This window comes from Lepisosteus oculatus, chromosome 7, assembly GCF_040954835.1.
Source record: "Lepisosteus oculatus isolate fLepOcu1 chromosome 7, fLepOcu1.hap2, whole genome shotgun sequence".
NCBI lineage: Eukaryota > Metazoa > Chordata > Actinopteri > Semionotiformes > Lepisosteidae > Lepisosteus > Lepisosteus oculatus.
Genome location: NC_090702.1, coordinates 37,099,861 through 37,125,678, shown reverse-complemented (window position 1 = coordinate 37,125,678; position 25,818 = coordinate 37,099,861). Strand labels below are relative to the sequence as shown.

Genomic DNA, 25,818 nt, shown 5'->3' with positions numbered 1-25,818 from the left:
CTCCCTCTCAAGCTTCCAGCAAAACAAATTGTGAATGGCTCTTCTTCTACCATTTACCACTTAGTGAAACACAACTGGCTTTTGCGTTTTTTAACTCTAGTGCTGAAAGCAGTGCATTGCACAAATGAAGATCTTTTGTTTAATTGCCTGCTTTTTCTTCATTAAAAAAACAGGTGATGCATTTGTTGGAAATAAGAAAGGAGCTTCTTTGCTAAATTTGACTTTTTTTAATATAGAAGTCCATGGATTGGGAATGCCATTTATTTTTTTTTCGTTTTTAATAGTGATCGTACTGTGAAAATATGGCGAGCAAGAGGGTCTCTGGATGGACAGATGTCTGATGCTGTGGACACCACTGATGAAGTCAGCAGCAGTTGAAGAGAGCTGGGAAGGTGCCACGTGGATACTGTGAAGGCATGCAGCACTACGCACTTTGCTGTGAGATGGCGAGGAATCTACGATAACTGGAACCCGGAATGAAGATAAACTAAACCTTTATGAATATTAACCCGAAAACTAATTTTCTTCACATCCTTTCAGATATCATGTGTAAAACAATTGGTTGCACGTTTCTTCGCAGCTTACCAACACTGTTAGACAGTGTTTTTTTGTGTGCAATCAGTGATTGTGTTTACTTGCAAAACGAGATAGTGAGTAGCAGCTTTCACAGGTACAATACAGTAATCTGTTTAACAGCTAAAATGCAGCGCACATTATTCTTGCAAATAGACTTTTGGTGATTAATTCTGTTATCCATAAGCTGTTTTTTATTGCTTAAACTTGGGTTGCAGTTAGTAACGTATTACCCAAAGGTTCAGCCTATTATGATTAGTGGGAGCAACCATCATATTATGTAATCTTATAGTGGCTGCATAATAGCGATTAAACCACAATGCTCTTAAACCGTTAAAGATTGGCTTTAATGTTAGCAATTGCAATTGATCAGTGACCAAAGTGTGTGAAACTGGTTATCAACAGGCTCATAACATGCTGTACCCAGTGATTGTATCATTGGTTCTCTACATTCTCAACAAAAGCGGTATTTTTACTCATTACAACTCATGTCAATGTTTGTCTTAGATGTCCTTTATGACTTTCTTGATTCTTAATTGTTAATGTTTAAGTGTCTTTTTTTGTTTTCAACATAAAGGTGTTAACCTAGTTTATTTGAATTCACTTACATGCTGCTAAGTCTTCTGAATGCATTTATCCTTTCATCTTACAAACCAAGCTCTTCACCTGGAGTATGTACAATTTGTACATAGTTCTGTGGCTAAAGAAAGGAACCATTATACTGTGCCTGTATAACTAATACTGTAGACACAGTACAGTAGATAATGATTTGTGATGAACATTCTTCCTGGATTGGGTTTTGATTTTTATTATGTTGAAAGCTTTATGTATATAAGATTCTTGGTTTTCACCCTGAATTTTAGTTGCAGATGGCACCTATCTTTCTAGCCAATTTAATGCCAAATGCAGAGTGTAATAAATTTAATGTCAAAACATCCTTGTTCTGGTTGTTTATTTGTGACAATTAAAATGTTTTTTTAATCTTTTATTTTTTGTTAGAGAGGGATTTCCTTTTTGATAACTGATGGTGTAATGGGCAAACAAAAACTTCTATCAACAATTTTAAAATACCATACTCTGTGGTAGATGAGCTTTTGGTGCAGAGAACTATCATGAATAGCCAAATTTGCATATACAGTACAGTAACTAAGTCCACCCCATACCATCACGTAATGTACCACAGTATACAGTGTAGCATGTATGGTTAAAAGACATACTGTAAGTAAGCCTCCCTTATATAATTAAAGTGCTGATGATTTGGCTTTGTTAGTTTAAATAACATTACAACAGTAACTTATAATAATCAGTTAAAATAAATAACATGAATCCCTCTTTTTCTCTCAGCCTCCATGATTAGCACACCCCCCTATAATGAAACAAGCAATAAAACTACAGGCTCTATGACAAAGTTACCTTCAGCCTGTCATTCCCCACACTGCTGACACAGAACCTGGAGTGTTCGCTACAATATAAAAACAAGACCACATTGAGATGTGAATACTGGGTAGAGGGTACTCGGGAAGGGGGCAGGGAGAGGCTCACTCACTAGCTAGATTTGTCTCACAATCTTAGTCTGCAGCACAGCTAATGCGAAAGTTGCCATTAACAACCAACAGCTAGGTTGTGTGTCCATCTTCTCTTCTTTCATCTAAGACCCCGTCGCCCTGACCTAATCGTGAACAAATTTATGAATGTTAAATCTGCAGATGCCAAGACCCTTCTGTCCTGGTATACTATGAAAATATCTGCCCATTAAGAGAAAGAATTAGTACTGTAGTGTATATTACAAAGTAATACCCTAACCCTAATACAACAAGGACCTCAAAGCTATCTTCAAAGTTAACAAGATAATTCATCTCCAGGAATCCCCACATACAGTAAGCAGTTAAGGGAAAAAAAAGATAACATGGAAATTCCAGTAACAAACAGGTCTCCCACGAAGTGTTGGAAGAGTACTAAAGCTCTACCTTTGAAGAAGGAGATTCCACCTGCATTCAGAATCACAGAAAAACTCATTAGCTTTGCCTTTGTATAAATGTTACTGCAAGCGTTAAAGGTATAAAGAATTATTTCTTTATAATTTGTCCCTAATTTGCACTTTTACAAAGGCAAGTGTGTCACAAGCAAGTATGTGCTGTGCTTCTGAACTGTGTTCCTTATGAAGCAAAAAAAGCACTATTTCTTATGTTGCAATTTATATAAGTGGGGGTATATATTGTAGATAATTACGAACTCTCCTCATTAGGTAAGTGTAATTATTTTCTTACAGCACTGAAGGCACTTCATGTTCTCAGATGTTGCAGCTTTTTAATAAGATATATGTGGCAGTACAAATCCAGGACTGACTGAACATTTCCAGAATCTGTCTCTGAGGCCTTAAAATCATCAGATTTCAAAATGTTTCCAAAACTACCAAATAAGAGTCTAAAACCATCCCAATCAATGATAAAAGCTCTTTGAACATGATCTGATTCAATAATCTATCTTATTTAGGTAAATTTCCAATCAGGTGAAAAATGTTAAAATGATACAGTAAATGAAGGCCCTTTGGGGGCCAGAGTGGGGTCAGGGTTACAAGAAATGTAAATATTACCTGCAGTCATACTTGTAGTTGCACCCTTAAAGACAAAGTTAAGAGATTTTACCCATTAGAACAGCTTTTCTTCAACTTTTGATGTGACTCAGTTTTGGGACACAATTACCGAACGGTGCAATATATAGTGCAAGTGGCCAAAAATCTCAGAAAAAAAGTTGCAGGTAGGAGCAAATTATAACTCATCCTGAAGCTGATTTGGGACCCAAAATCCAGCACTGAGCGTTAAAAAATTCTAAGTAGTGAGGGAATACTAACTGAAACCCAGCTAGGGATTCATCTGAACATTTCCACAATCCCTCTCTGAGGACTTCAAGTCATGAGATTTGAGAATGTTTCCTGAACCACAGAATATGTGTCTAAAGCCATCCAAACAGTTGCTAAAAACTCTTGGAATATGATCATATTCAATAATTTACTGTGTGACAGCAGTTAGGTTTTTATTGTGACCGTCTGTCACTTGAGATTTAAGGTTGCATGTCTAGTGTGGAAACCACAAGGAGATGATAAATTACTGCCTATGATTTAAGTAATAACATAAAACACCTTACACTTTATAGAAATCCTAAGCCAATGTTCCTCAGCAGATCTGTCATGCTAGGCAGCCAAACTGTTGTAAACAGTATATCAATCCTAATCAAAAAAAGTGCAAAGCACAATATTTAATTGAACTAAAATAAAAGTTGCCTTCCAGATATGTGAAATTACAATAGTTCATTGGCAGAACGATATGAACAGGCTTCAAATGAGTGTTTTATTCCTGAACAAATCATCCCAACACAGTGTACTGTACATACTACTATACATGCATCCTGTATATACGTACAGTATACAGTACATATTTTTAACTAAATGTTTCATACTGTATGAAGAATGATAAAACCATAAATGGTAAATGGTAAAATGGTTTAATTGTTACAGATGTGTAACAAAATTCAGTACATAAAAATGTTTTAAAATTATACTGCTTTTACATGCCTTCAACATCAGCTTACCATTCTGCAATTCAGGGACAAAGCAAGTATGGATAGAATTCCCTGGAGCTTTCCACTAGAAACTGCCTCAGTTTCAGAAGTTTCTTATGAATTCAAGAATTGGGAATGATGCATGTATGCACTAATGCTAGTTCAGGGAGCACAAAGCACTGGACAACCAATGACCAAGTTAGTGAGCTAAAAGAGCCCCTTTATTAACTTGACTGACCAAGATTGAGAAGTACAGGGTGTTTTCTGTGCAAAATGCTTTTCAGTTGTGAGAAGGAAGGGCTTCTCTTAGTAAATAAAGTCAGATTTTATTTAATCTCCAGGAAAGAAGTGCCTGTCTTATCTGTGAGTCTCAGAAAGCGATACTGTGAATGTAGGAAATCTTCTATTCCTCTTACTGTATTTTTTGTGCATTTCTGTTTTGTCAATGGTTAACCTGTTAACAGTTAACCACTAGGCTTTTTTGCTTTATTGTAGACAGTAAGAAGTTGTTTCCAATGGTGTAAAACCAAATATTTCACTAGTAAAGTGGAAAAGGCCAGGGTCCCTAAGTGAATATAAGATAAAATGGAATTATGAGGAACACCATAGATAGCTACTGTATTAGGGGAAAGGGCTCAAAGGACACATCTAAAATTTTTGAAAGAGATTCAAATATAGAGTTCTAAATAGGTCCAGTGCCAGACAAGTTTGTTTAGGTATCTAGTCTGCCATACCACGATGATTGCTCACATTTGTTATTGTATATGGTACCTTGTAAAATGTGTTTGTCTTTTCTGAATATCTAAACCAATAAACTAATTGAACATAAACATGGACAGTAAAGTAGGCTGAGGAGTCACATTCATTTCTTGTGCATCTTATTCAAAGTTCTCTAAGTTACACTGTCTAGTGGGGATCTTCTACAATGTAAGCACTTGATTCATGTGCCTGTCTAACAGAATCTTACATACTGTACCCTTGAAATTAGTGACTTTTTGAAATTGTGGTTGTACATAGAAGATTTGTAACAACTGAATACAGATTTCAGACATTGAGAAAATAATTTAAACAACAATAGAAAGCTCACACAACATAATTCCTCCAATCCTCCATTACTAGACCACCAAGAGAGGCATGACAGAAAATTGTGCCAAGGATTTCATAATTTAATAGCAAGACTGATCTACTGTACTGCACTTATTTTTAAAACACCACAGCTAATTTTATATAAAAGGGATGAGACCCTGCAAAGAATATTTATTGTACAGTGAGAGCTGTCCTTCTGATATGCTTCTAAAAAGCATATATCAGCTCAAGATAAGCCATATACAGTGTAAGAATATCAGTTATTGTACAGAGAGTCCGTAAAGTAGTAGTTCACTGCATAACCTGTAACACATGTACCCAGCTATACTGTACACTACAGAAACTAAATAGCTGTTAACTGACAGCTTTGTGGAACATACACAAAAGTAAAAGAAAGTAATGTCACAGTATTTCTAGATTTGTAACACTTCAACAGCAGTAATCGCAATGCTTAACACTTTGCCATCTGTGGAGCAAGTCAGTGTTATGGAACAAATGCCTTTGGCAAACATTAACAACAAAACCTTTTCTTCAAACTGAGAACTTTTATGTTTCTTAGAATTAATATTGTAACATTTACACTGGGTGGCCACTTTATTAGGTACCTCTGCCTAGAAGTGAGTTTGTCATCCATTTGCTCTCAGAACAGCCTGAAATCATTGGGACATGGACTCAACAAGGTGTCAAAAGTGTGGCACAGGGATGCAGGGCTGTGTTGACTCCAATGTGTCCCATAGTTGTTGCAAATTAATTGGTGGTGGATCTCTACTCCAAATAGCTTGCTCCATGTCATCCAACAAATACTCGATTGGATTGAGATCTGGTGACTGGGAAGGCCACTGCATTAAGCTGAATTCCCTTTCCTAGCCTTGTGGCATGTAGCATTATCCTGCTAAAAGAGCCCATTCACAGATGGGTACACTGCTGCCATGAAGAAATACACCTGATTAGCAGTGATGTTCAGATATCCTGTGGCATTCAATCATTGCTCCACTGTAAGAAGTTACCCAATGTGTGCCACAAAACACACCCCAAACCTGCATTTTTAACACACAGCAGGATGGATCCATGGACTCATGCAAAGAGAGGTGTGAAATGAAAGCCTACAGAAACCAAAATTATCCTGCAGCTACAGTGAAGGATCACACCTTCCCCCTTCTCTTAACGACAGACCACTTTTCTTCTAAATTCTCTCTTTTCATTGTAGGTTTCATTTCACACCTCTCCACCTATCCTGACTTCACACCTCCTGATTGGCCTCTCTTTCTGTCCCCTGCTCCCGCCCCTCGCTCCTCCTCTCTCCCAGCTTTTGTTCTCCTGCTACATTACCTTTGCTTACTGCCCTGTCTTTCTCACACCTGAAGAAGGCTCCATGGCCAAAACATTGTGTTTTCTTTCTTCTCTTTTCACATGAAATAAACCTATTACATCTTGTTTTTTGCTGACAAGAGTGGAATTCAGTTGAGTCATTGACTGCCAAACCCCATGCATGGCAGGGTACAATGCAGTGTGCGTTCTGATATGCCTGTATAGACACCCCTGTTTACTCAGCTGTTAGTTGACTGACTACATCCCACAAGTCATTCAGCCTCTCTTGGCCCCTTGCATCAAGCACAGGACAACAGTTGGCTGGAAGTTATTTGGGTAGAGGCCCATTCTCAATACACCCTCTGTTAAAAAAAACCCATTAGGTTTCTGTTCCTGATACGCGATACACTCATGCAAGCACATCTGATGTCCACTGCTATGTTGCATTCAAAGTGACTTTGAATTGCGCACACACTGTCTGTGTTCGATAACATTGTCTGCATCCTGTATATGATGCTGTCACTGATTGAGCAGTCAGTTACATTGGAAGAACATACATTTCTAATAAACTGGTCACTCAGTGTATACTGTATGTGCCCAATATTATTTGAGCAACAGGTTTACTTTGAAATGGTTGCATTTCTTTCAAAACAGCTAAAGAGACACCTGAAATGAATCTATTTTTAATCATCATTTAAAGCTTATGTATAACATGGTAACTTATTTTTTACTGCATTTCAATTTCTTCTAAAAACTATTAAGTATTCTGAAAATGTATATCTACAATTGAAACTGCATTTCCAGAGATGTTTTAAACAAAAAATAATCCATAAATTGCAATGGATACCTTTTTAAGATTGAGTTTCCCAGAATAGGGCTCTGGAATCTGCTATGAGCCCCTTACGGCAGGCCTATGGCACACCCCCGCTTACAAAGCTGTACGGTAACCTAACTCAAAGTTTAAGGGCCACAAGATGGCAGTATAGTGTCATGAACTGTATAAGGTACTCTTGATAAAGTTCCATTAATATATAATTTCACCTCTAGAATGCCAGTTTGGGCATATATGAAAATCTAAAAAAATAATATAGTTCACTTACTGTGTGTTAGTAAAATTAGAGTAAAATTTTAATGCAGCATGCCTGATTAAAAAGGCCACATTAAAATCAGATGCTTTTATCTGAGCCAACTTACATTTGTACCCTTTTATACAGCTGGATATTTTACTGAGGTTATACAGTATCAGTGAGGCAAAGTGCTCCACGGTAAAACAGAAATATCTCACCTGGAACCGGTAGCCCAAACATTCCAGTCTCAAGCACAGACCTCTGACCACTACTCCACACTTTGTGCTTATTTGTCTACATAGAAAAATAAGCATGTATTATCAGGAAGCTGCTTATTAAATGTAATAGTTACAGCAAACAGGCACCTATACCAGGAGGTTACAAGGTTACAAGGCAGGACTACACTCTGAATGGGGTTCCAGTGCACTACAGGCATCACACACAGGGGTAATCTATGCACCCTAATCAGCATAGCCAGCATTTTCCATGGATAGTTGGAGGAATACAGAGAGCCAGGTAAAATCCCACATGATCATGGAGATAGCATACAAACTCCATACAGATGGTACCCCAATTCAGAATTGAACCAAGGACCCAAAAGCAATAATGCAATGGTGTTAACTGCTTCGCCACAATCCAGCCCACATAAAAACAAATCTGAATAAATCTACTGCACACACGGTATACTGAAACATTAAAGACTTTGCCTCTTGTTTTGCTTTACAATGTGATCCTCCAGCATTCATTGTTATAAGGTGTAAAGTTTAATTGTAGGTCACAAGATCTAGAGCAATTGTTTATTCTAAAGGAGTTAAAAAAACACCTCCATAGAAATCATTTTAGCACAGGGTTTGCCTTTAACTCAGTCTCTTTCTTTATTAATTAGATTTTCTGTTTTAAATTATGTCAGTGGTAGAAAAGCCAGGGTCCAGTGTTATCTGAGAAGCTTGCTCTTGCAGCATCAGATGTGAATGTCCAGGTTTTCTGATAGATTTCCCCGTGATGGCCTCCTTTGTAATCCTGCTTTCAGCCTCTGGTGATTAAAAGATGACTGGAAGGTTCTCAGTATCACACACAATACTGGCACAAGGAACAGATTTGCAGAGTGTAGGCACCAATCTCTTTCTGTCAGTTTGTCGTATGATTATGTTCCCATTGTTTGACAATTATTAGAATAATGTTTATGTATGTCTGTTTTTTTGTATACAGTATATCTTTCAGAATGATCTCCCACAAATTACAGTTACAGTAAATATATATGTACTGTATACTGTATGCATATGAACAGTATGATTTTTATTTCTTTTATATTTGCATTTCCACAATATAGCAACAAATATTTATTTAATCAATAAAGTGAGTATGAAGCTGGTCTACTTTACACTGTTCATTATTGTATGGGTCAGGTGTATGAAAATTAAAATAAGTTTTGAAAGCTTATGTGAAGACAGATGTTCACCGGAAATATTGCAATCAGCCTATAACATTGCAAACAAATGTTATTAAAAAATCATCCTTTCCTTTACACCTAAAATAATCACAAGGTTTTGAACAGTCTTGTTAAAGATTATACAGTGCCTTGCGAAAGTATTCGGCCCCCTTGAACTTTTCAACCTTTTGCCACATTTCAGGCTTCAAACATAAAGATATAAATTTTTTATTTTATGTGAAGAATCACCAACAAGTGGGACACAATTGTGAAGTGGAACGAAATCTATTGGATTTTTGAAACTTTTTTAACTAATAAAAAAATGAAAAGTGGGGCGTGCAAAATTATTCGGCCCCCTTGCGTTAATACTTTGTAGAGCCACCTTTTGCTGCGATTACAGCTGCAAGTCGCTTGGGGTATGTTTCTATCAGTTTTGCACATCGAGAGACTGAAATTGCCCATTCTTCCTTGCAAAACAGCTCGAGCTCAGTGAGGTTGGATGGAGAGCGTTTGTGAACAGCAGTTTTCAGCTCTTTCCACAGATTCTCGATTGGATTCAGGTCTGGACTTTGACTTGGCCATTCAAACACCTGGATACGTTTATTTGTGAACCATTCCTTTGTAGATTTTGCTGTATGTTTGGGATCATTGTCTTGTTGGAAGATAAATCTCCGTCCCAGTTTCAGGTCTTTTGCAGACTCCAACAGGTTTTCATCCAGAATGGTCCTGTATTTGGCTGCATCCATCTTCCCCTCAATTTTAACCATCTTCCCTGTCCCTGCTGAAGAAAAGCAGGCCCAAACCATGATGCTGCCACCACCATGTTTGACAGTGGGGATGGTGTGTTGAGGGTGATGAGCTGTGTTGCTTTTACGCCAAACATATCGTTTTGCATTGTGGCCAAAAAGTTCGATTTTGGTTTCATCTGACCAGAGCACCTTCTTCCACATGTTTGGGGTGTCTCCCAGGTGGCTTGTGGCAAACTTTAGACGAGACTTTTTATGGATATCTTTGAGAAATGGCTTTCTTCTTGCCACTCTTCCATAAAGGCCAGATTTGTGCAGTGTAAGACTGATTGTTGTCCTTTGGAAAGACTCTCCCACCTCAGCTGTAGTTCTCTGCAGTTCATCCAGAGTGATCATGGGCCTCTTGGCTGCATCTCTGATCAGTCTTCTCCTTGTCTGAGCTGAAAGTTTAGAGGGACGGCCAGGTCTTGGTAGATTTGCAGTGGTCTGATACTCCTTCCATTTCAAGATGATCGCTTGCACAGTGCTCCTTGGGATGTTTGAAGCTTGGGAAATCTTTTTGTATCCAAATCCGGCTTTAAACTTCTCCACAACAGTATTACGGACCTGCCTGGTGTGTTCCTTGGTCTTCATGATGCTCTCTGCGCTTTCAACAGAACCTTGAGACTATCACAGAGCAGGTGCATTTATACAGAGACTTGATTACACACAGGTGGATTCTATTTATCACCATCAGTCATTTAGGACAACATTGGATCATTCAGAGATCCTCGCTGAACTTCTGGAGTGAGTTTGCGGCACTGAAAGTAAAGGGGCCGAATAATTTTGCACGCCCCACTTTTCATTTTTTTATTAGTTAAAAAAGTTTCAAAAATCCAATAGATTTCGTTCCACTTCACAATTGTGTCCCACTTGTTGGTGATTCTTCACATAAAATAAAAAATTTATATCTTTATGTTTGAAGCCTGAAATGTGGCAAAAGGTTGAAAAGTTCAAGGGGGCCGAATACTTTCGCAAGGCACTGTATATAACATTATATTCCTTACTGAATTAAACATTTAAATTGTGTGTACAAATGGGCTGTACTTAGCTCTGGGAGTTATTTTTAATTAAAAATGGAAAAAAGAGGAGTATGTTGTGACTGGGTGGCAGCAAGGTCTGTAATGTTTGTTGTTCCCAAGAAGGTTATCTTATTCTGAAGGTTTGAGGCAGTGGATATTGTTTTAGGACAGTACAGTGGTACAGTGGTTAGCACATTTACCTCAAAGTGCTGGGGCCCTGGGTGTCTTCTGGGTGCTATCTGCATTGTATGTTCTCCCAGGGTTCTCACTGGATGCTCCAGTTTCCTCCCACAGTCCACAGACATGATATGTCAACTGGAAAAATGGTCCTAGTGTGAGTGTGTCTGTCTGTGTGTGCCCTGCACGGACTGGCATTCTGTACAGGATAGTATCCTGCCTGACCCCATTGCTTGTCAAGATAGGCAAGCATGTTTGTGGCTTCCCCCCAAACCTGTTTTGGATAAAGCTTGGAAATGGATGGATGGATGATGTTTATATGGCTATTTTTGGGTAATGAGGAAAGTAAAATTTATGTAAGACACAGATTGATAAAGGTAGTCCTAATGATTTCTCAGGTTAAATCACTGTAAATCATTAAGACCACCATAAAAAATAATAAATATTCAATAGTGACAAGGCCATTCCTAGTGAGGTTATTATGCCAGCCTATATAGCATTACACCATTGGACCATTACATAAACAAGCAGAGCAAAGAGAAGGAAAGAAACAAATAAGGTAAGGAGGAATACATTACCACCATTGTCCACCATCCTCTTCATCAAAGCATGTGTTGCTAGAGGGTTTCTTCTTCACATAAGACTGACTATTAGACTGTAAGCTTTGTTATAGAAGGGAGGTTATTCTTTTATTTTTTAGAAACTCTGATTTCCTTTATTGACTGAAAGCATCTAGTTTATTTAAATGCCTTTGTTGGAAAAGGAAAATTGGTATTTATTTAAAAGGGGCATTTAATCCTGGTGAGAATCCATTGTGTTTATTAGGATTCAGGCTTTCTCTTTTCTGTGTTGTATCTCTTCTGATCATAAGGATATAATTTTGAACTTCTTCTGTCTATAAAAGACAGGCCTCTAACTCAGTATACCATTTATATCCTTTCATAGTTTTAACCATAGTATGTTATTAAGCATTGGGTGTTGTACAATAGTATCATTAGGTAGTTTTATTTAATAACACATTTTCCTAAATCTGGCCAGGTTCTTACTCTGTTATCAATTCAGCTCAGTTTGTTATACAGACAAATGCAATAAAATGTTCACTTCCATGCATGCTCTGGTTGTCTTCAAACTGATCGGAGGAACAGGAGGATCCTTACGCATAACCGTGATTCTTGCAGAATGCAGAGCAGCACAGAGATAATCCAAAAGACATAATCCAGGGGCTTGGTCAATTTGGGAGGTAATGAGCCCAGTAACCAGGGAAATCCAAAAGCCATGAGCAAAGATTTGGTACCAGGAGATCAGTCAAAAAAGGCTTGGAAATACACACAAGAGAGTTCTAAAGAAGACTTCTCAATAGTGAGCATGGGTTGGTGTGTGAGGAACTTTAAATAATGAAGAGAAAGGGACATGGTTGGATAATTGGTCTGGGAGTGAGAATTTGTGGAATCTGGTGCATGTGGAAATGTAATGGGTTCAATTAGGAATGAGATTGTGAAACAGTGGATTTGGGAATGTAACGGCGTTTGCGAGGGAGAGTGTGGGGCGTGACACTGGTACAAAGACATTAAGGAAAAACATGAACAATTATCAAGTTGTGCTGGAGAATAAAAGAACACCATCACTGGTGCCATCACTCGATATTTCCTGAATTTAGAAGGGTGAAATTTGTAATCTATTATTCTTGCATAGAATGCTGGAGTCAGAATATATTTACATTGATTCAACAACCTCCAAATTTTCTAGTTTTTCCAATCATCTTCAAGTATAAGAGTTTTCTAATCCTATATTCTATTTGGATTCTACAATATATAAATAACAATACATAATAAATTCATTTTTAATGGAATAAATAACAGCATAAATTCACAGTTAATCAAGCTCTACATGTTGCAAATGTATATATTTAAATACGTTTTGACCTGCAGTAAGAAGTGCTAAGCACTAATAATCATTTTCCCTATTTAAATGCTGATATCAGTATTAAAATCTATACTCAAGCATTCAGTCTAAAAATGTCATAAATGTGAGTAAGACTTTCCATTTTTCATGAAACATATGAAGCAATTTGTACTACTGTGTAAAAACTGAAATGAATGAGACTGCTAGGATTGTAAATATTTACTCTGCACTTTTCAGTTTAATTTTCTCAAGACTACAATGTTTTGAAAATCAAGACAAAACTAGACTAGACTGTCAGCAGAAAACATATTTTCCAAACAATTCTTGTCTAATATTACATATCCTTATTCTTTTTTATACTGCATCACACATTGTTCTTTATTTCATTGTTTTTGTAATTATATTTTCATTGTGAAATAATTTTTCCCAGTGAAAAAGTGACATTTTCAGCTCTCTATGTGAATGTATATCTATTAAAACTGCAGTTGATTGGTAATATTATAAAAAAAAACATTTTTTTTAATTTATTTCTTTTGAGCAACTACATCAGACTCCACAGAACTAAAGGGAGTTTTCCATCTTACAAATTCACAAAGTACGTTCATTAACTTACAGTATGTTAGAATGAATATCCTTTCATTTTGTGTGTACAGTAGATTAAGATCTGATTTTCAATAACACCATCTCTCCCACACACAGGCCACTTAATGATAAATAAAACTGAAAATCAAATCAATGTCTAACTGACCACTGTTGAGGTATCTAACAAATTAACTTTTAAAAGATTAAAAGATAGATGCACTTGCTTGAGATACAGTATAGTAAATAAATGTACAATAATACACATAGGATACTCAATACAGATTAGGCTAGTTTTTGCAGTTCAGAGTTAATGATGAATCAATAGAATACAATGCCTGCATTTCATGTGCATTGCATTTTCTGACGTTACTTAATCTTTGACAAAAACCTTGTTTAGTGGCTGGTGTACTGTTTCTTAGGCAGTGTTGGTATCAACCAGAAAAACAAACTGTACTAAATGTATGTTTCAATGCATTCCTGTGGTCTACATCTATATGGCTTTTAAAGCCTGAAGGCTAAATGGATGTCATTCTTGAACACATTCCTTTAAGGACATTTCTTCCCACTGGTAAAGGAAACAAAACCTAAAGCTTCTCCTGGAGTTACTGTAAAAACTATAAGATAAAGTCAGAGCCTGATACTAGGGTGACAGAGCCCACGATTGACAGATCTCCTGGTATGAGCTCAATCCTTTTAATGGAACCTGTGGAAGCAGGAAGCATGGTGAATAGAAATTAAAGAGCATGCTTAATGACAAACACAGGCAGGGGGTTGGGGAGGTGTCAGTTGTTTTCAATTATTGTGTGCTCATGAGAAAAAAAAGATGTTTTGAAATATGAAAAGACATTTGCAGGAAACGATTTATTTAGCAAAAGGAAATTATCAAGCAAAATTTCCAAGAATGAAAATTGATTGCAGGCGAAATCTAGATATTTCATTATTTCAGTTCTAAAAGAGAAAGAGCTAGTGGTCAAAAAGGTTATTTAGTGTCTGCGTTATATTGATGAGTACAACATCTTTGTGTGATTTCATGGAAAATATTATCTAGTTATTCAAGGCCTTTTAATGTTGCTGTTATAAGTAGTCTTTCTGAAACCATGAGCTTCAGTAAAATTCAGTACAGGTTTGTTATCAATTTTCAGGTTAAGAAAAAATGACTAACTTACCAATATATATAAAAAATGGTGGATATTTATGTTGATTGGGCCAGCAAATACACAACAAAAACAAAGTGATCAGGTGAGAGTTTTGCTACTTTATAACAGTGTGCCTGTGTATACCTACTATGTTTCTGAGGCAGCAGGTCACAATTATAAAGTATTGTACATGTTTTATTAATTAAGAAAACTGAATGTTCACAATATGTATGCATGCTGTTGCAAAATCTATTTTCCTGGAGATAAAATTTGTGAATCAATTAAAGTAATAATAAATATTGTAAATGGTTTATGGCTATCATTGATTTTACACATTTATTCCTTTACTGTTTTTCATCTTTTATAAACCCTGACATTTCAGAATTATATTTGAGCCACCTACTGGTTCTGTATTGCCACTCAAGAGATAAATGTACTGTAGCTTGTATCAGCATGAAGATACTGATAGTCTGGATGTTGAGTGCTAAATGCCAGCTCATGAACAGCAAGGCTGACTAATTTTCTTAAGGGTTAATAATAAAATATAAAGTAACTGCTGAGTATCTCAAGAGGAAAAATGTAAAAAAAAACAGCAGTCGTCTAAATGTGTTTGTTATAAAGCCTCTTTAAATCAATTTAATTGAACAATTAAACTATTGATGCAATTCACAAGGAAAGCTTAACAATTCACAATCTTGAAAGTTAAATGGATAACTTTATATTTTTCAGTTTTTCCAAAAGGTGCTTTCTTTGATAGAGGGCACCATAAGGAAATTTGAACACTACATTAACATTGTGGGAAACCTGTCACTTCTTATTATATTTCTAATATGGATGTTTGTGTTTGTTTTTCAAAGCCACCTGGAAGTGAACATTAAATCATGCACCATAAATGTGTACCATAATTATTTCAGTATTTGTTGCAAAACAGTGCTGGCATATGCCATGGGCTCAGACATACTGATTAACAGAATGGATAGTTAAATCTATTTGGGGTCAATGAAAAACACAGATTAAGTTAAGAATAAAGTATAGATATTTAATAACTATAGAGTAGTTTATTAAGATAAAACATCTTTCATTACCTTCAGTTTTGACAATTAATGAAAATAGAAGCAGCAGTGGGGATATTTCAATTGCAAATACGTGGCATTCTGTTGGAGTTCCATCTATTATAGGACGCCTGTCACAAAGGGCCACAACCTCAGCTTGTGATGCCATAAACTGCTCAGTTTTTTGGGGGGATTTAAAGAGTTGGGTGTGACCTTTGCAGACAACTGTGGGTGTAGCAAGATAAGGAAAAGTCTCAGTATCGCACCCACCAGCTTCTTCCTGGCCAATGCAATTTGTTTTTTTATCTTGTGAGAGTAGCTGCATTGCTGTAATCCTAAAAGGAGACCATGTTGCTTCCACCATCCTGTACCATGGAAACAGTCTTCAAACCTTATAATATTAAATGACTCATTCTAATAAGGTACTGTAGATTGAAAATCAATGTGACCAACATTTACCACTATCTTTAGAGCTGTGTAGTCTATTGCGCTTTTAAATTCAAAGTAGGAGACACTCCAAGGAGAAGATCCACTTAGCAGTATCCGTGTCAGAAATCCAACCAGATCTCACCCTTCCACTGGTTCTGCTAGGCCCACAGGGCTCATATTATTTCTTCAGCTTCCAGTCCTGTTTCCATGATCTTGATCAGTTGTACTTGCTTATAGCTGCTTGATTGGTTACCTGCAGAGTGTGCTACCCCTTTTATTTGATCTGACTATGGCTTGAAGGCCTTTGATTCTCGAGCACAGCTCTGTATGCAGCTGTCCCAAAAAATCCGTAATGCTTCCTGGGACATTGATTTTTTTTATCCTTAAAAATAAATTTAACATCCTCAATAATGTTTATAAATATTTTTCTTTTCTTTTCCTGAATGTTGAGCCTTTCTGCTACAGATGAGGTCTTGCAAGCTCATGTTTATTAGCAAACACATACAGTACATTTATTACCATACCAAGTACTGTAAGTTCTTGTATTTTATTGGCTACAAATCGGAGGAACAACTAACAGCCCTGATGACATCACAGTCAACAGGCACAGTGTTTTTGTCAAGTACTGTATGATATTTGGAGTAGATTGGTGTAATATTCTGAGGATTGCTCCATTTGATCTTGCACTCAGATGGAGAAATGGAGGAGGAAATTCACTAAACTGTCCATCAGTTTAATCATTTTTTTACTGGCCAAAATTTACTTTAAAAAGGGGGCCAGTAGTACATCTGCTTAAATATACTGTAGCTTAGCTAATCATCATTTTATGTAGTGTAATATTTTTGGTGTCATGGCTTTTTGTAAGTCTTGAGGTGATAAATCCCTATTCAAATCAATACTTTATATGTATTGTACCTACCTGATCTGGAATAGCTACGTTTTTCACATTTTCACTAATGGCTACAAATCCTGCACCTAGAGTTACTAGATTTCTAATTTTGTACAAGTGGACAATTACTACTCAGCTCACTGTCACGGCCCATATGATATAACACGTTACATTTGATTTACAGGCCTAAATCATTTTGACATCTGTCAAGCGATGTTACAACAATTAACAAGCTGCTGCAGATCATTTCAATCCACTTCAATATTCTTAAAGTCAAGTGGCTAACTTAATACATCAATAAAATCATGACTCACAATCCAGCTCCTTTTAAAACACCACTCCTAAACTCTGCCCACATTGAATGATACTTCAACAGCATTTGCAAAGGAAATGTTAGGGTTAAATTAGTAGAAAAACCTCTAATCACATATGTTTCTTGAGCTTGGTTAGAATGGACTGTATTCGTTTTCTAATAGGAACAGGGGGGTATTGCTTCTGATTACGTTATACACAGCTGACTGAACACTAATAATGTTTTAGTGTTAATATCAAATTCAGCAGATTCAATCATTTATAGGAAACTGTGTGGTTGATCAGTATACAGTATCTGGCATCAGTCTTTTGCACTATGCTTCAACTATGCAGTAAGTACTCAAAAATAGTTTTTTGCCTCTTATTTTTCGTTTTTATACCTAAATTACTTTTTCTGGTACTAAGTTATTTAAGTTTGTAATCCACTGTACCCACTATATCTAGATTGCATTTTTTATTCATCTTTATAATATTTTATTCATATTTTCAGATTGTATGATAAGGCATTGTATTTTGTTATGCCATATGTATATGTATATGTATACCATAGGTATATGAAAATGCCTTGCTGCCAATCGACATGACATTTCTGTAATGCTGCAGGAGGTGCTGTTGAAGTCCAGGTGCAGGACACAGTGCATTTTCAGATGTTTTTAAGTGGGTAAGATAGTAGTGGGCTGAATACAGGCAGATATTATGGGGTTGGTCCAAATAAAATGGTGTGCAGGAAAAATAAAAGAAAAAATAAAAGAGGGGCACTCACCTCCCAGCTGAAATAAAGAAAGTAAAGGCTGGCAAATCTGCACTAGAAAATAAAAAATAAAAAGGGAAAAGGATTTTTCTCTCGCAACAAGATGGAGACTGAATGAAAAAGGGAGAGCTTCTTTATGAAAATGATTCATCTGAGTTGATCCAGATGCCAGATAGGGACCCAGATTCGCTCTTCTGGACCTTTTCCTTGCCAGTGTACCAGGTATTGTCACTGGACTGGACTCTGCATGAATACAAGATGCATTCTGGAATAAGTTTACTAAAGTTCTCCACAGGAAGTGTAATAGTGGGTGTGTTAGTAGTGGTCAGTGCAGGTTTCAACAAGTGGCCTAAATATCGAGGTTCCAGCTCATGAGGGTAGTCCTAACTAGAGGTGTCGGGTTGATAGCCATACCCATTGACCGGGACGATAAACTAGAAACTTTTGTCAATGGCTTCTGGCTGCCTATTTTTTGCCTCCAGATAGCCTTCTGGAGATTGGTTCTTATGACTCCCCACTGTCCCTGTAATTCTCTAGTGGCTTGATTAGCTGCTGTTATGTTCGTGGATTGTGTCTAAAGTCCTATGAAAGGTGGCTGCAACCCATATAAAATTCGAACAGAGATTTTCCTGTGGAGGTATTAACCAGAAGGTTTTGTGAGACTTCGGCCTAAGGTTAAAGGGGTGCCCAGTCAGTCATCTTGGAAAGTGGATACATGGCAGCAGAAATATGTTTTCTAGGTCCTGATGAACATGTTCAGTATGATTGTTGGTCTCTGGATGGTATCCTGAGGAAAGGGCCATTCGTATTCCTAGTTTTTGACAGAAGACTTTCCAAAATCAGGAGACGAACTGAGATCCTCGGTCCTAAAGAATCGTGGATGGAAATCTACAAAGTAGAAATACCTCTTTGGTGAAGATTTCGGCTGACTATCAGATGATAGTTTAGGCAGGGGGATGAAGTGGGCAGCTTTGGAAAAGTGATTAACCATAGTGAGCATTACAGAATTCCCCAGGGTTCGGAGAAGACCAGTTACGAAGTCTGCAAAAATATGTTGCCATGATCGGTCTGGAATGGGTAATGGCAGCTGCCTGGAGTCCTTTGTTTCATTACAAACTGGGCAATTCTTAATGAAGTTCATCACTTCAGATCTCATGGATGACCTCCAGAAATACTTGCCGATGAGCTCTAATGTACAGGGAAATTTAGGATGTCTGGCCAATCGAAGGACCTCCTGTCTGGTTTGTGAAGGAACATATTGTTTGTTGGGAGAAGCGTTAGGGAACTGGAAGTTAGTTTTCTGAGGATCCTGTGCGTAGCCGTGAATTCTGTGGGATGGAGAGGCAAACAATCCAAAATTGTAATCCAGAAGTAAGGTCGGTAGGAGAAGCTAGAGATCAGTTAACCAGAAAGAGCCGAGACAAACCGAGAAGACAATCCAAAAGGCGAAATCCAAGAGACAAGATCGAAAAGGGAAAAGTTGAGTCCAAAACCCACAGAAATCCAACAAGACAAAAACGTTCACTAGAAAACTCTAAAGGAGGCTTTTCAATAGTGAGCATGGTTTGGTGTGTGAGGAAACTTGAAATGGTGAAGGGAGAGGGACATGGTTGGATAATTGGTTCAGGAGTGAGAATCTGTGGAATATGGTGCCTGTGAGAATGTGATGGGTTCAGTTAGGAATAAGACCATGAAACAGTGGGTCTGGGACTGTAATGGAGTAATGGGCAAGTGTGGGGCGGGACAAAAACATTCTGTGGCTTAAGCTGTGACAACCTTCTGTTCAGCCTCAAGGGGGGTTAGGCCCACAATTCGGTCAAGCAGAATAATGGAGGCTGGTTCAGATGGGGTATCTTCAGAGATGTGAATACAGGAAACAGCATTGGCTTTAACTTTTTGGTTCCCTTTCTTTAACAGTTGGTAAAATAAAACCAGGAAAAGAAAAAGGACCACCGCGCCTGTCAAGGATTTAGATGTTTCAATGTTCAGAGATACTGAAGATTTTTGTGGTCAGTGGTCAAATGGGTGTTGGTACTAACAGACCCACAGGAGCTAAATTTGAACTTCTCACTGAACCATATATGAAGGTGTTGGGAAGATGTGTAAACTATGTGTAGATCAACAATCTAATGGGATTTTTGACGAGAAATTCAGGTGGATGTCAAATTCTTGTAGCACTTCCACTTCCCCGTGCATTAAACCTAGCTGTCTGAACACCACTCCCTGGTTGAACAACACAATTCCATGCATCCTCTCCAGCACTCTGAGTACTGCTTTGCCTCAGATGGACGCACCTCACATTTGGCGTTGTGGTGACCTTGCCTTCATTAGGTTATGTTAATCAAGGACCAGAGCTGCTCTCACCTCTCTACCCTCAAAGCTCCAATTAAAACAAGTGACTTTCATCATGCCGACCACAGTTTTCTTTTAGGTCTTCTAATGTAAGCAACCACCCACAAACTGAGCAATGTGGTATCTATCTCCACTGAGGTTTTATCCCCATTTTCCCTCACTTCTTAATCTCATCTGCTCCATTCCTCTACTTCCCCTTTTCTTTTTGTTTGTGGTTGAATGGCCAACCCAGTGCACCTATGGACCCAGTGTATAAAAGCTGTTTTGTATCTCACCTTTCTCCAATCCTTTTTTCGCTGTCTACCGCAGGAGCTCCCAGTAGCTGACTCCCACTCCGCCCAACGGATGAGAGAGCAAGAAGGCAGTCTGCACTGGACCCAGGCTTCCTCATTCACCCCCACAATGTCCCTAGCTTGTCCTAAGCAGCTACAGTACAGTAATGGGTTCCTGTCCCCTTCTTTTGAGCTGGTGCACAAATGGTTGCCTTCAACTTTTCCCTCTTCTAAAGTTTCCCCCCACAATTGTAGCTTATAGTCCTTCTCTTTTTGGTGATTCATCTCAAAATATGTATTTAATGCTGAGCTGAGTTCAGCTAGCATCAGCTCTCTTCCCTGTTCTGCATCAGTCTAGTCTTCTTGTCGTCTTTTGCCACCCACCACAATCTCAGTCTCAAACTAGCTAGTGCAGTTATCTGATACTGTACCAGTTACCACTCTTTCTTCTGCATCAAAATACTCTTCTGGTCACCCAGCTTTTTCTGCTGCCCACTACAGAGTCCAATCCAAGTTAGCTGGTCCTGCATGTGCTGCTAGCCACATGTGTTGCCACATATTTGCTTACATGTGTCCTGTCACCTGCAGCACACAGACTTCTCAGGCACCTCATCTGAATTCCTCTGAAACTGCAGCCGAATTGCTCTTCACTCAGTGTTAGAAATCTGCATCAGTATTTTGGATTCCTTGGGGGGAAAGTACTGAGTACCAAAATACCAAGCGAGCTAACCTTTTGTTCGTCAGCTTGTTTCGTCATCATTAGAACTTGACTGAGCAGCTGAAATGGTGTCATTCAACCGAGGTTTGGGTGGAGGTCAAATTCAAATTCTACTGTTGAATTTCCACTTCCTCATGCATTTACCTGCTGGCTGAACACAGCTCCCTGTTGCAGTGATTCTCCCTGGCTCATACATCCTCTGTGTGTGTGTGTGTGTGGAGGGGGCGGGGGGGGGGCATATGATGAGTTAAATCCAAAGTACTGAGCAAACTATCTCTGTATTCATCAGCTCATTTAGTCATTATTAGAATAAAAATGAACAGCTGAACTTGACAGAAGTATCTGTTTCCAAACTCTCAAACAAAGATACTCAGCCTAACTTAATATTGCGCACGTTGGACTGTTTATTCTGGCAATGAAAGATGCACACAGTGCCAGGATCTAATGGGGTTCACTGAACCTAAACATGGTGTAGAAGAAAGCCTGCATCAGTCAAAAATGTTGTATTTGCCAAGAAACATTTACATGGTCTTTAAAATTAGGAAGTGGCATGGCAAAAAAGTTACATTAATGACTTTTAAAAAAGAGCAGTCTGGTAAACAAGCATTTTAAAATTGAAATTTTTTGCAAGTCATTGTTATAGCAGTTCTTGAGGCATTCAGTTAAATACTATGATGAATAATCCAATTAACACAACCGAGGGAGAAAACTTCTCTGTTTCTCCTGTCTGTGAGATGCTGAAAGCAACTGTTTTTTTGCCCATGTTTTTTTAGGTGACTGAGTTCCACATTTAGCAGCTTTATGTTACAGAATATGAAGCATCACCTCCAGAGCAGATTCATGGTGATGATAAATCAATTCATCACTGTGGCCTAATCTTTCCACCACTCTGCTAAAAAAAGACTTTAAACACAGGATCTTTGACAACAAATATTTGCTCAAATAATAAGAGTCTGCTGTTCTTGTAATGTAAGTAATGGAATAATTCGTTAAATTAAAAAAAGCATTTTGAGAAGGTCAAAATTATCAACTATATACTATCCACAATATATACTTACTTTTACAGTATGTTGTATTTGCTTACATACAGTACTAGAAGAATTGAAATTCACACAGACCTGCTAAAAGCTTTTGTCCTTGGTAGCTTCGAAGGAAAGAATTAAAAAAATAATTGTACCAAGATGATTTTCATTTAAAAATAAGTAAATATATATATAAAAAGCATGTTTTAATATTTCTGAGATTAATAGTGCAATCTCAGACAACAATCCTGTACCAGATGCCTGTCTCGTTTCTTAAAAAATAACCTATTTTTGACATTAGCTTTCATTTACCTTGTTTACTCAAAAATATCTAAATATTTTGACTGGAAAATACAGTATTACAGTCATACAGTATAAAGTATTGCTTGGTAAATTCATAAACCTTTAAATTCTGTTAGATCTGCTGCTCACAGGAGCCATCCAGTGGCTGCAATCGTGCGTTTCAAAAGCCTGTACCCGAGGCATGCTATTGATGGAAATAGTCCCAAGAGTTGTTTAAAGTGTAATTACCCTTTTTTGTTACAAAATCCACGAAAAGTATCGGTATTGTATATTATCCTACGGTTTTAAATCTATTTAGATTCACAGAAGGGTGCAGACATTGTACAGACATTGCCCGTTTGACGTGGTATAAATCCAACACAAGTTCAGTTTAACATTTTAATTTATCTCAGGCTGCCTGGCATATGAAATACGCTCCATACCAAAATACTGAATAATGTTAAGTAACTGCATAGATTATTTTTTCCCCTGATATACTGTATGTACAGTTTATCGGCTGGGAGCGATATACTGTATATTCGCTGTGTATTTTATTTTCTGCATACAGCCACTCTGACGACTGAAGCCGGTTGTCTAAGACACCACAGAAAGCTATCGCTAAATAATCGGCCACAGACGTGCCTACAAACACATTTTATTTAAGAAAAAAGTACTTATGTTGTTAGTTTTTCTTATATTATTATCAGTCTGCTACCACTATTACAATAATAAACATGATACAAGCAACTGGTTAATAGCATAGAGAGTTAAAAAGAAACATTTTGTTTCAACTGGTTTTTTTTATTATGAAAAAACTCCTTTGAAGAACGACATGCAGTATTATTAAAATGTTTTTAAATTATGTTATGGATTATTCTTAACATTAGCTTTGTGATTAATGCAGAATGGTGATTTGTCGGCACACGCAGAGTTAAAATTCTCTGTCAGTCTTCTTGACTTTGCTCTCCTTGTCTGAAATCTCCAATGAATTTATTCAGATGAATTTTCCCTTTACCCCCGCTTCATTCCACTGTTCTAGCAGCTGCTGCTGCCAGTAGGCACCGGTGACGTTGTGTTTGTTATGGAGTGACATCACCCTGCTGCTCGCTCCAGCCTTGAGAGCTGATCTTCCTTCTCACATGCAAATAGTACTGTGTACTTTATGAGATCGCTTCTGTTGTAGGGGTTGGTCAAATATTCTTACGATGAACAACAGCTTCATGAACATGGCGTCCATTGGAGATTTCGACCCGCTTAACGCTAATATTCCAGCCACCAAAGTTGAAATCACAGTGTCCTGCAGGTAAGTGGATCGTTCAAATTAACCTATTTTATGTACTTGCTACTGCTGTCGGATCTGCCACAGTGAGTGAGCATGTGCTACATTCCTGACTCTATGTCCTAGCAAAGGTCTCAAGTACACCAACTTTAAAACTAGTGTCCTAGTTTTAAATGATTGTTTTAATCTTATTTTAAGTGATAGCATACTATAAGTGTATGAGGGAAAAAACATTGAAACTGTTAAGTTTGCGTGTCAGGATTTTTTTTTAATTTTTCGAAGAATGTTGCTTGTTACTGCTCTTAAAGTAACAGTGTATACAAATTCAATAGCTACCAAACTTCCAATCCCTACAATGTGCTTGCGTTTTACAATGCGTTTAATGTAATTTACGTTTTTGGTAATACCGTGCTAGTTGCCTTACTGAAGTTTTTTTTTTTAGTTTTTGGATTGCTTTGGTAATAATTATCTAGTTGGTGGAGTGTATTGGGCAACGTTTTGACACTTCAAGATTTGTAAACAAAATGCCGGATATACAGTATTAATAGCTATTTCCAACTTTACTTTGATGAATTACAAATTGAGCGATTCAAATGTTTTGTATGGCGAGTATTTTATTTTATAATTAAAAAAAATAACGAGCACAAAACTAGTGGAATACCAAAGTACTCTTTTGGTACTTGTTGAACGTGTTTACACAGCATATGCAGGTGACTGATTTTTTATTCTACGTCATCTTGCTTTCTAAAACGCAGGATTGCTACAGTATGTGGCAGCAGTAAAACGTTACAGGGTTTTTGTGTTTAAAATATTTTAGTCCTTTAAATTAAATGTGCCATCTACTGTATATCACACAAACATATATCACTGACATTGTTTCAGTCTTTAATATTTGCTCACAAGTACAGTGTGTTTATATACAGCATACAGTATACACTTACTCAAGTATGAATGGTGAATGTTTTATAGTGCCTGATTTTGTTAGATTTTCCTCCTGAGAAAATATAATAATAAATTATCCTTGCTCCGCACATGTAATATACTGCTTTATGTGTTCTGGCAGTAAGCTTCAGAAATAATGCGAAGGTTAGGGATGATTCACATTATATTTTATCCCATCTTCCCTGAAACATGGCATCCTGTATCCAAGGCTTCTTCTTTGAAGGAGCAGCTCTATTCAGGTTGCATAACACCAGAATGCAACCCTAAGCCCTCTGTCTTCATAGCTTGACATGAATGGAAAGAGGCAATATTGTCAGGTTGGTTGGTGGATTAGAGTGTAAAAAGGAATACTGCCATTTTTACTATAAATGTTGCCCCTCATTTAACAACAGTATATTTAATTTTGCCTAAATACTGTTTGTTATTATTTGTATGTAACTTTCTATAACTTCTAATTTAAGAAAAATATTGTAGAATAGTATTTACTTATTATTTTCATTATTTCCATTGGAATGTACATTCCAATAGGACAGTAAGAATGTACATTCCAGTCATAGTTTGTTTTCCCCATCTGTAATGTAATTCGGGGGGGGGGGGGGGGGGGGATTAAGGATTACCCGAATAATGGAAGTTACTGCTTATTATACCGAAAGGTACTGTATGTCTGTACAGTGATTCCTACTGTTATGAGTACCCCCGTTGAGGCAGAGCCGTACATAATTTTTGGTCTTACTTTAACGTAGATACATTCCACAACAGTGGCTTGTTCAGTGTTCAGAATCTGACTGGTATGTTATTTTCTGAAAAGGAAAACAAACCTTTTTTGTTATGGAACTCTTCAGTACTGCCTTCATGCATACTGTAAGAGATGTTGTTATATACATGCTTTTCCT

The 25,818-nt window shown here is 37.4% G+C and overlaps 2 protein-coding genes across 11 annotated transcripts in view; both read left to right on the top strand.

The window, feature by feature from the left end:
* The window catches only part of kif21a (kinesin family member 21A), a 55,849-nt gene extending 54,343 nt beyond the window's left edge, over window positions 1-1,506 (top strand). For all 10 annotated transcript variants that reach the window (XM_069192466.1, XM_015352615.2, XM_069192465.1 and 7 more), the window contains one exon: window positions 285-1,506. In XM_069192466.1, coding sequence (XP_069048567.1) covers window positions 285-378 — 94 coding nt within the window. In that variant the 3' untranslated portion in view covers window positions 379-1,506. The remainder of the gene's footprint in view (window positions 1-284) is intronic.
* Window positions 1,507-23,717: 22,211 nt separating this feature from the next.
* LOC102683595 (copine-8) overlaps window positions 23,718-25,818 on the top strand; it is a 166,062-nt gene continuing 163,961 nt past the window's right edge. Inside the window, exon 1 of the mRNA XM_006633442.3 lies at window positions 23,718-24,007. Within this exon, the coding sequence (XP_006633505.2) occupies window positions 23,910-24,007 (98 nt within the window). The 5' untranslated portion in view covers window positions 23,718-23,909. The remainder of the gene's footprint in view (window positions 24,008-25,818) is intronic.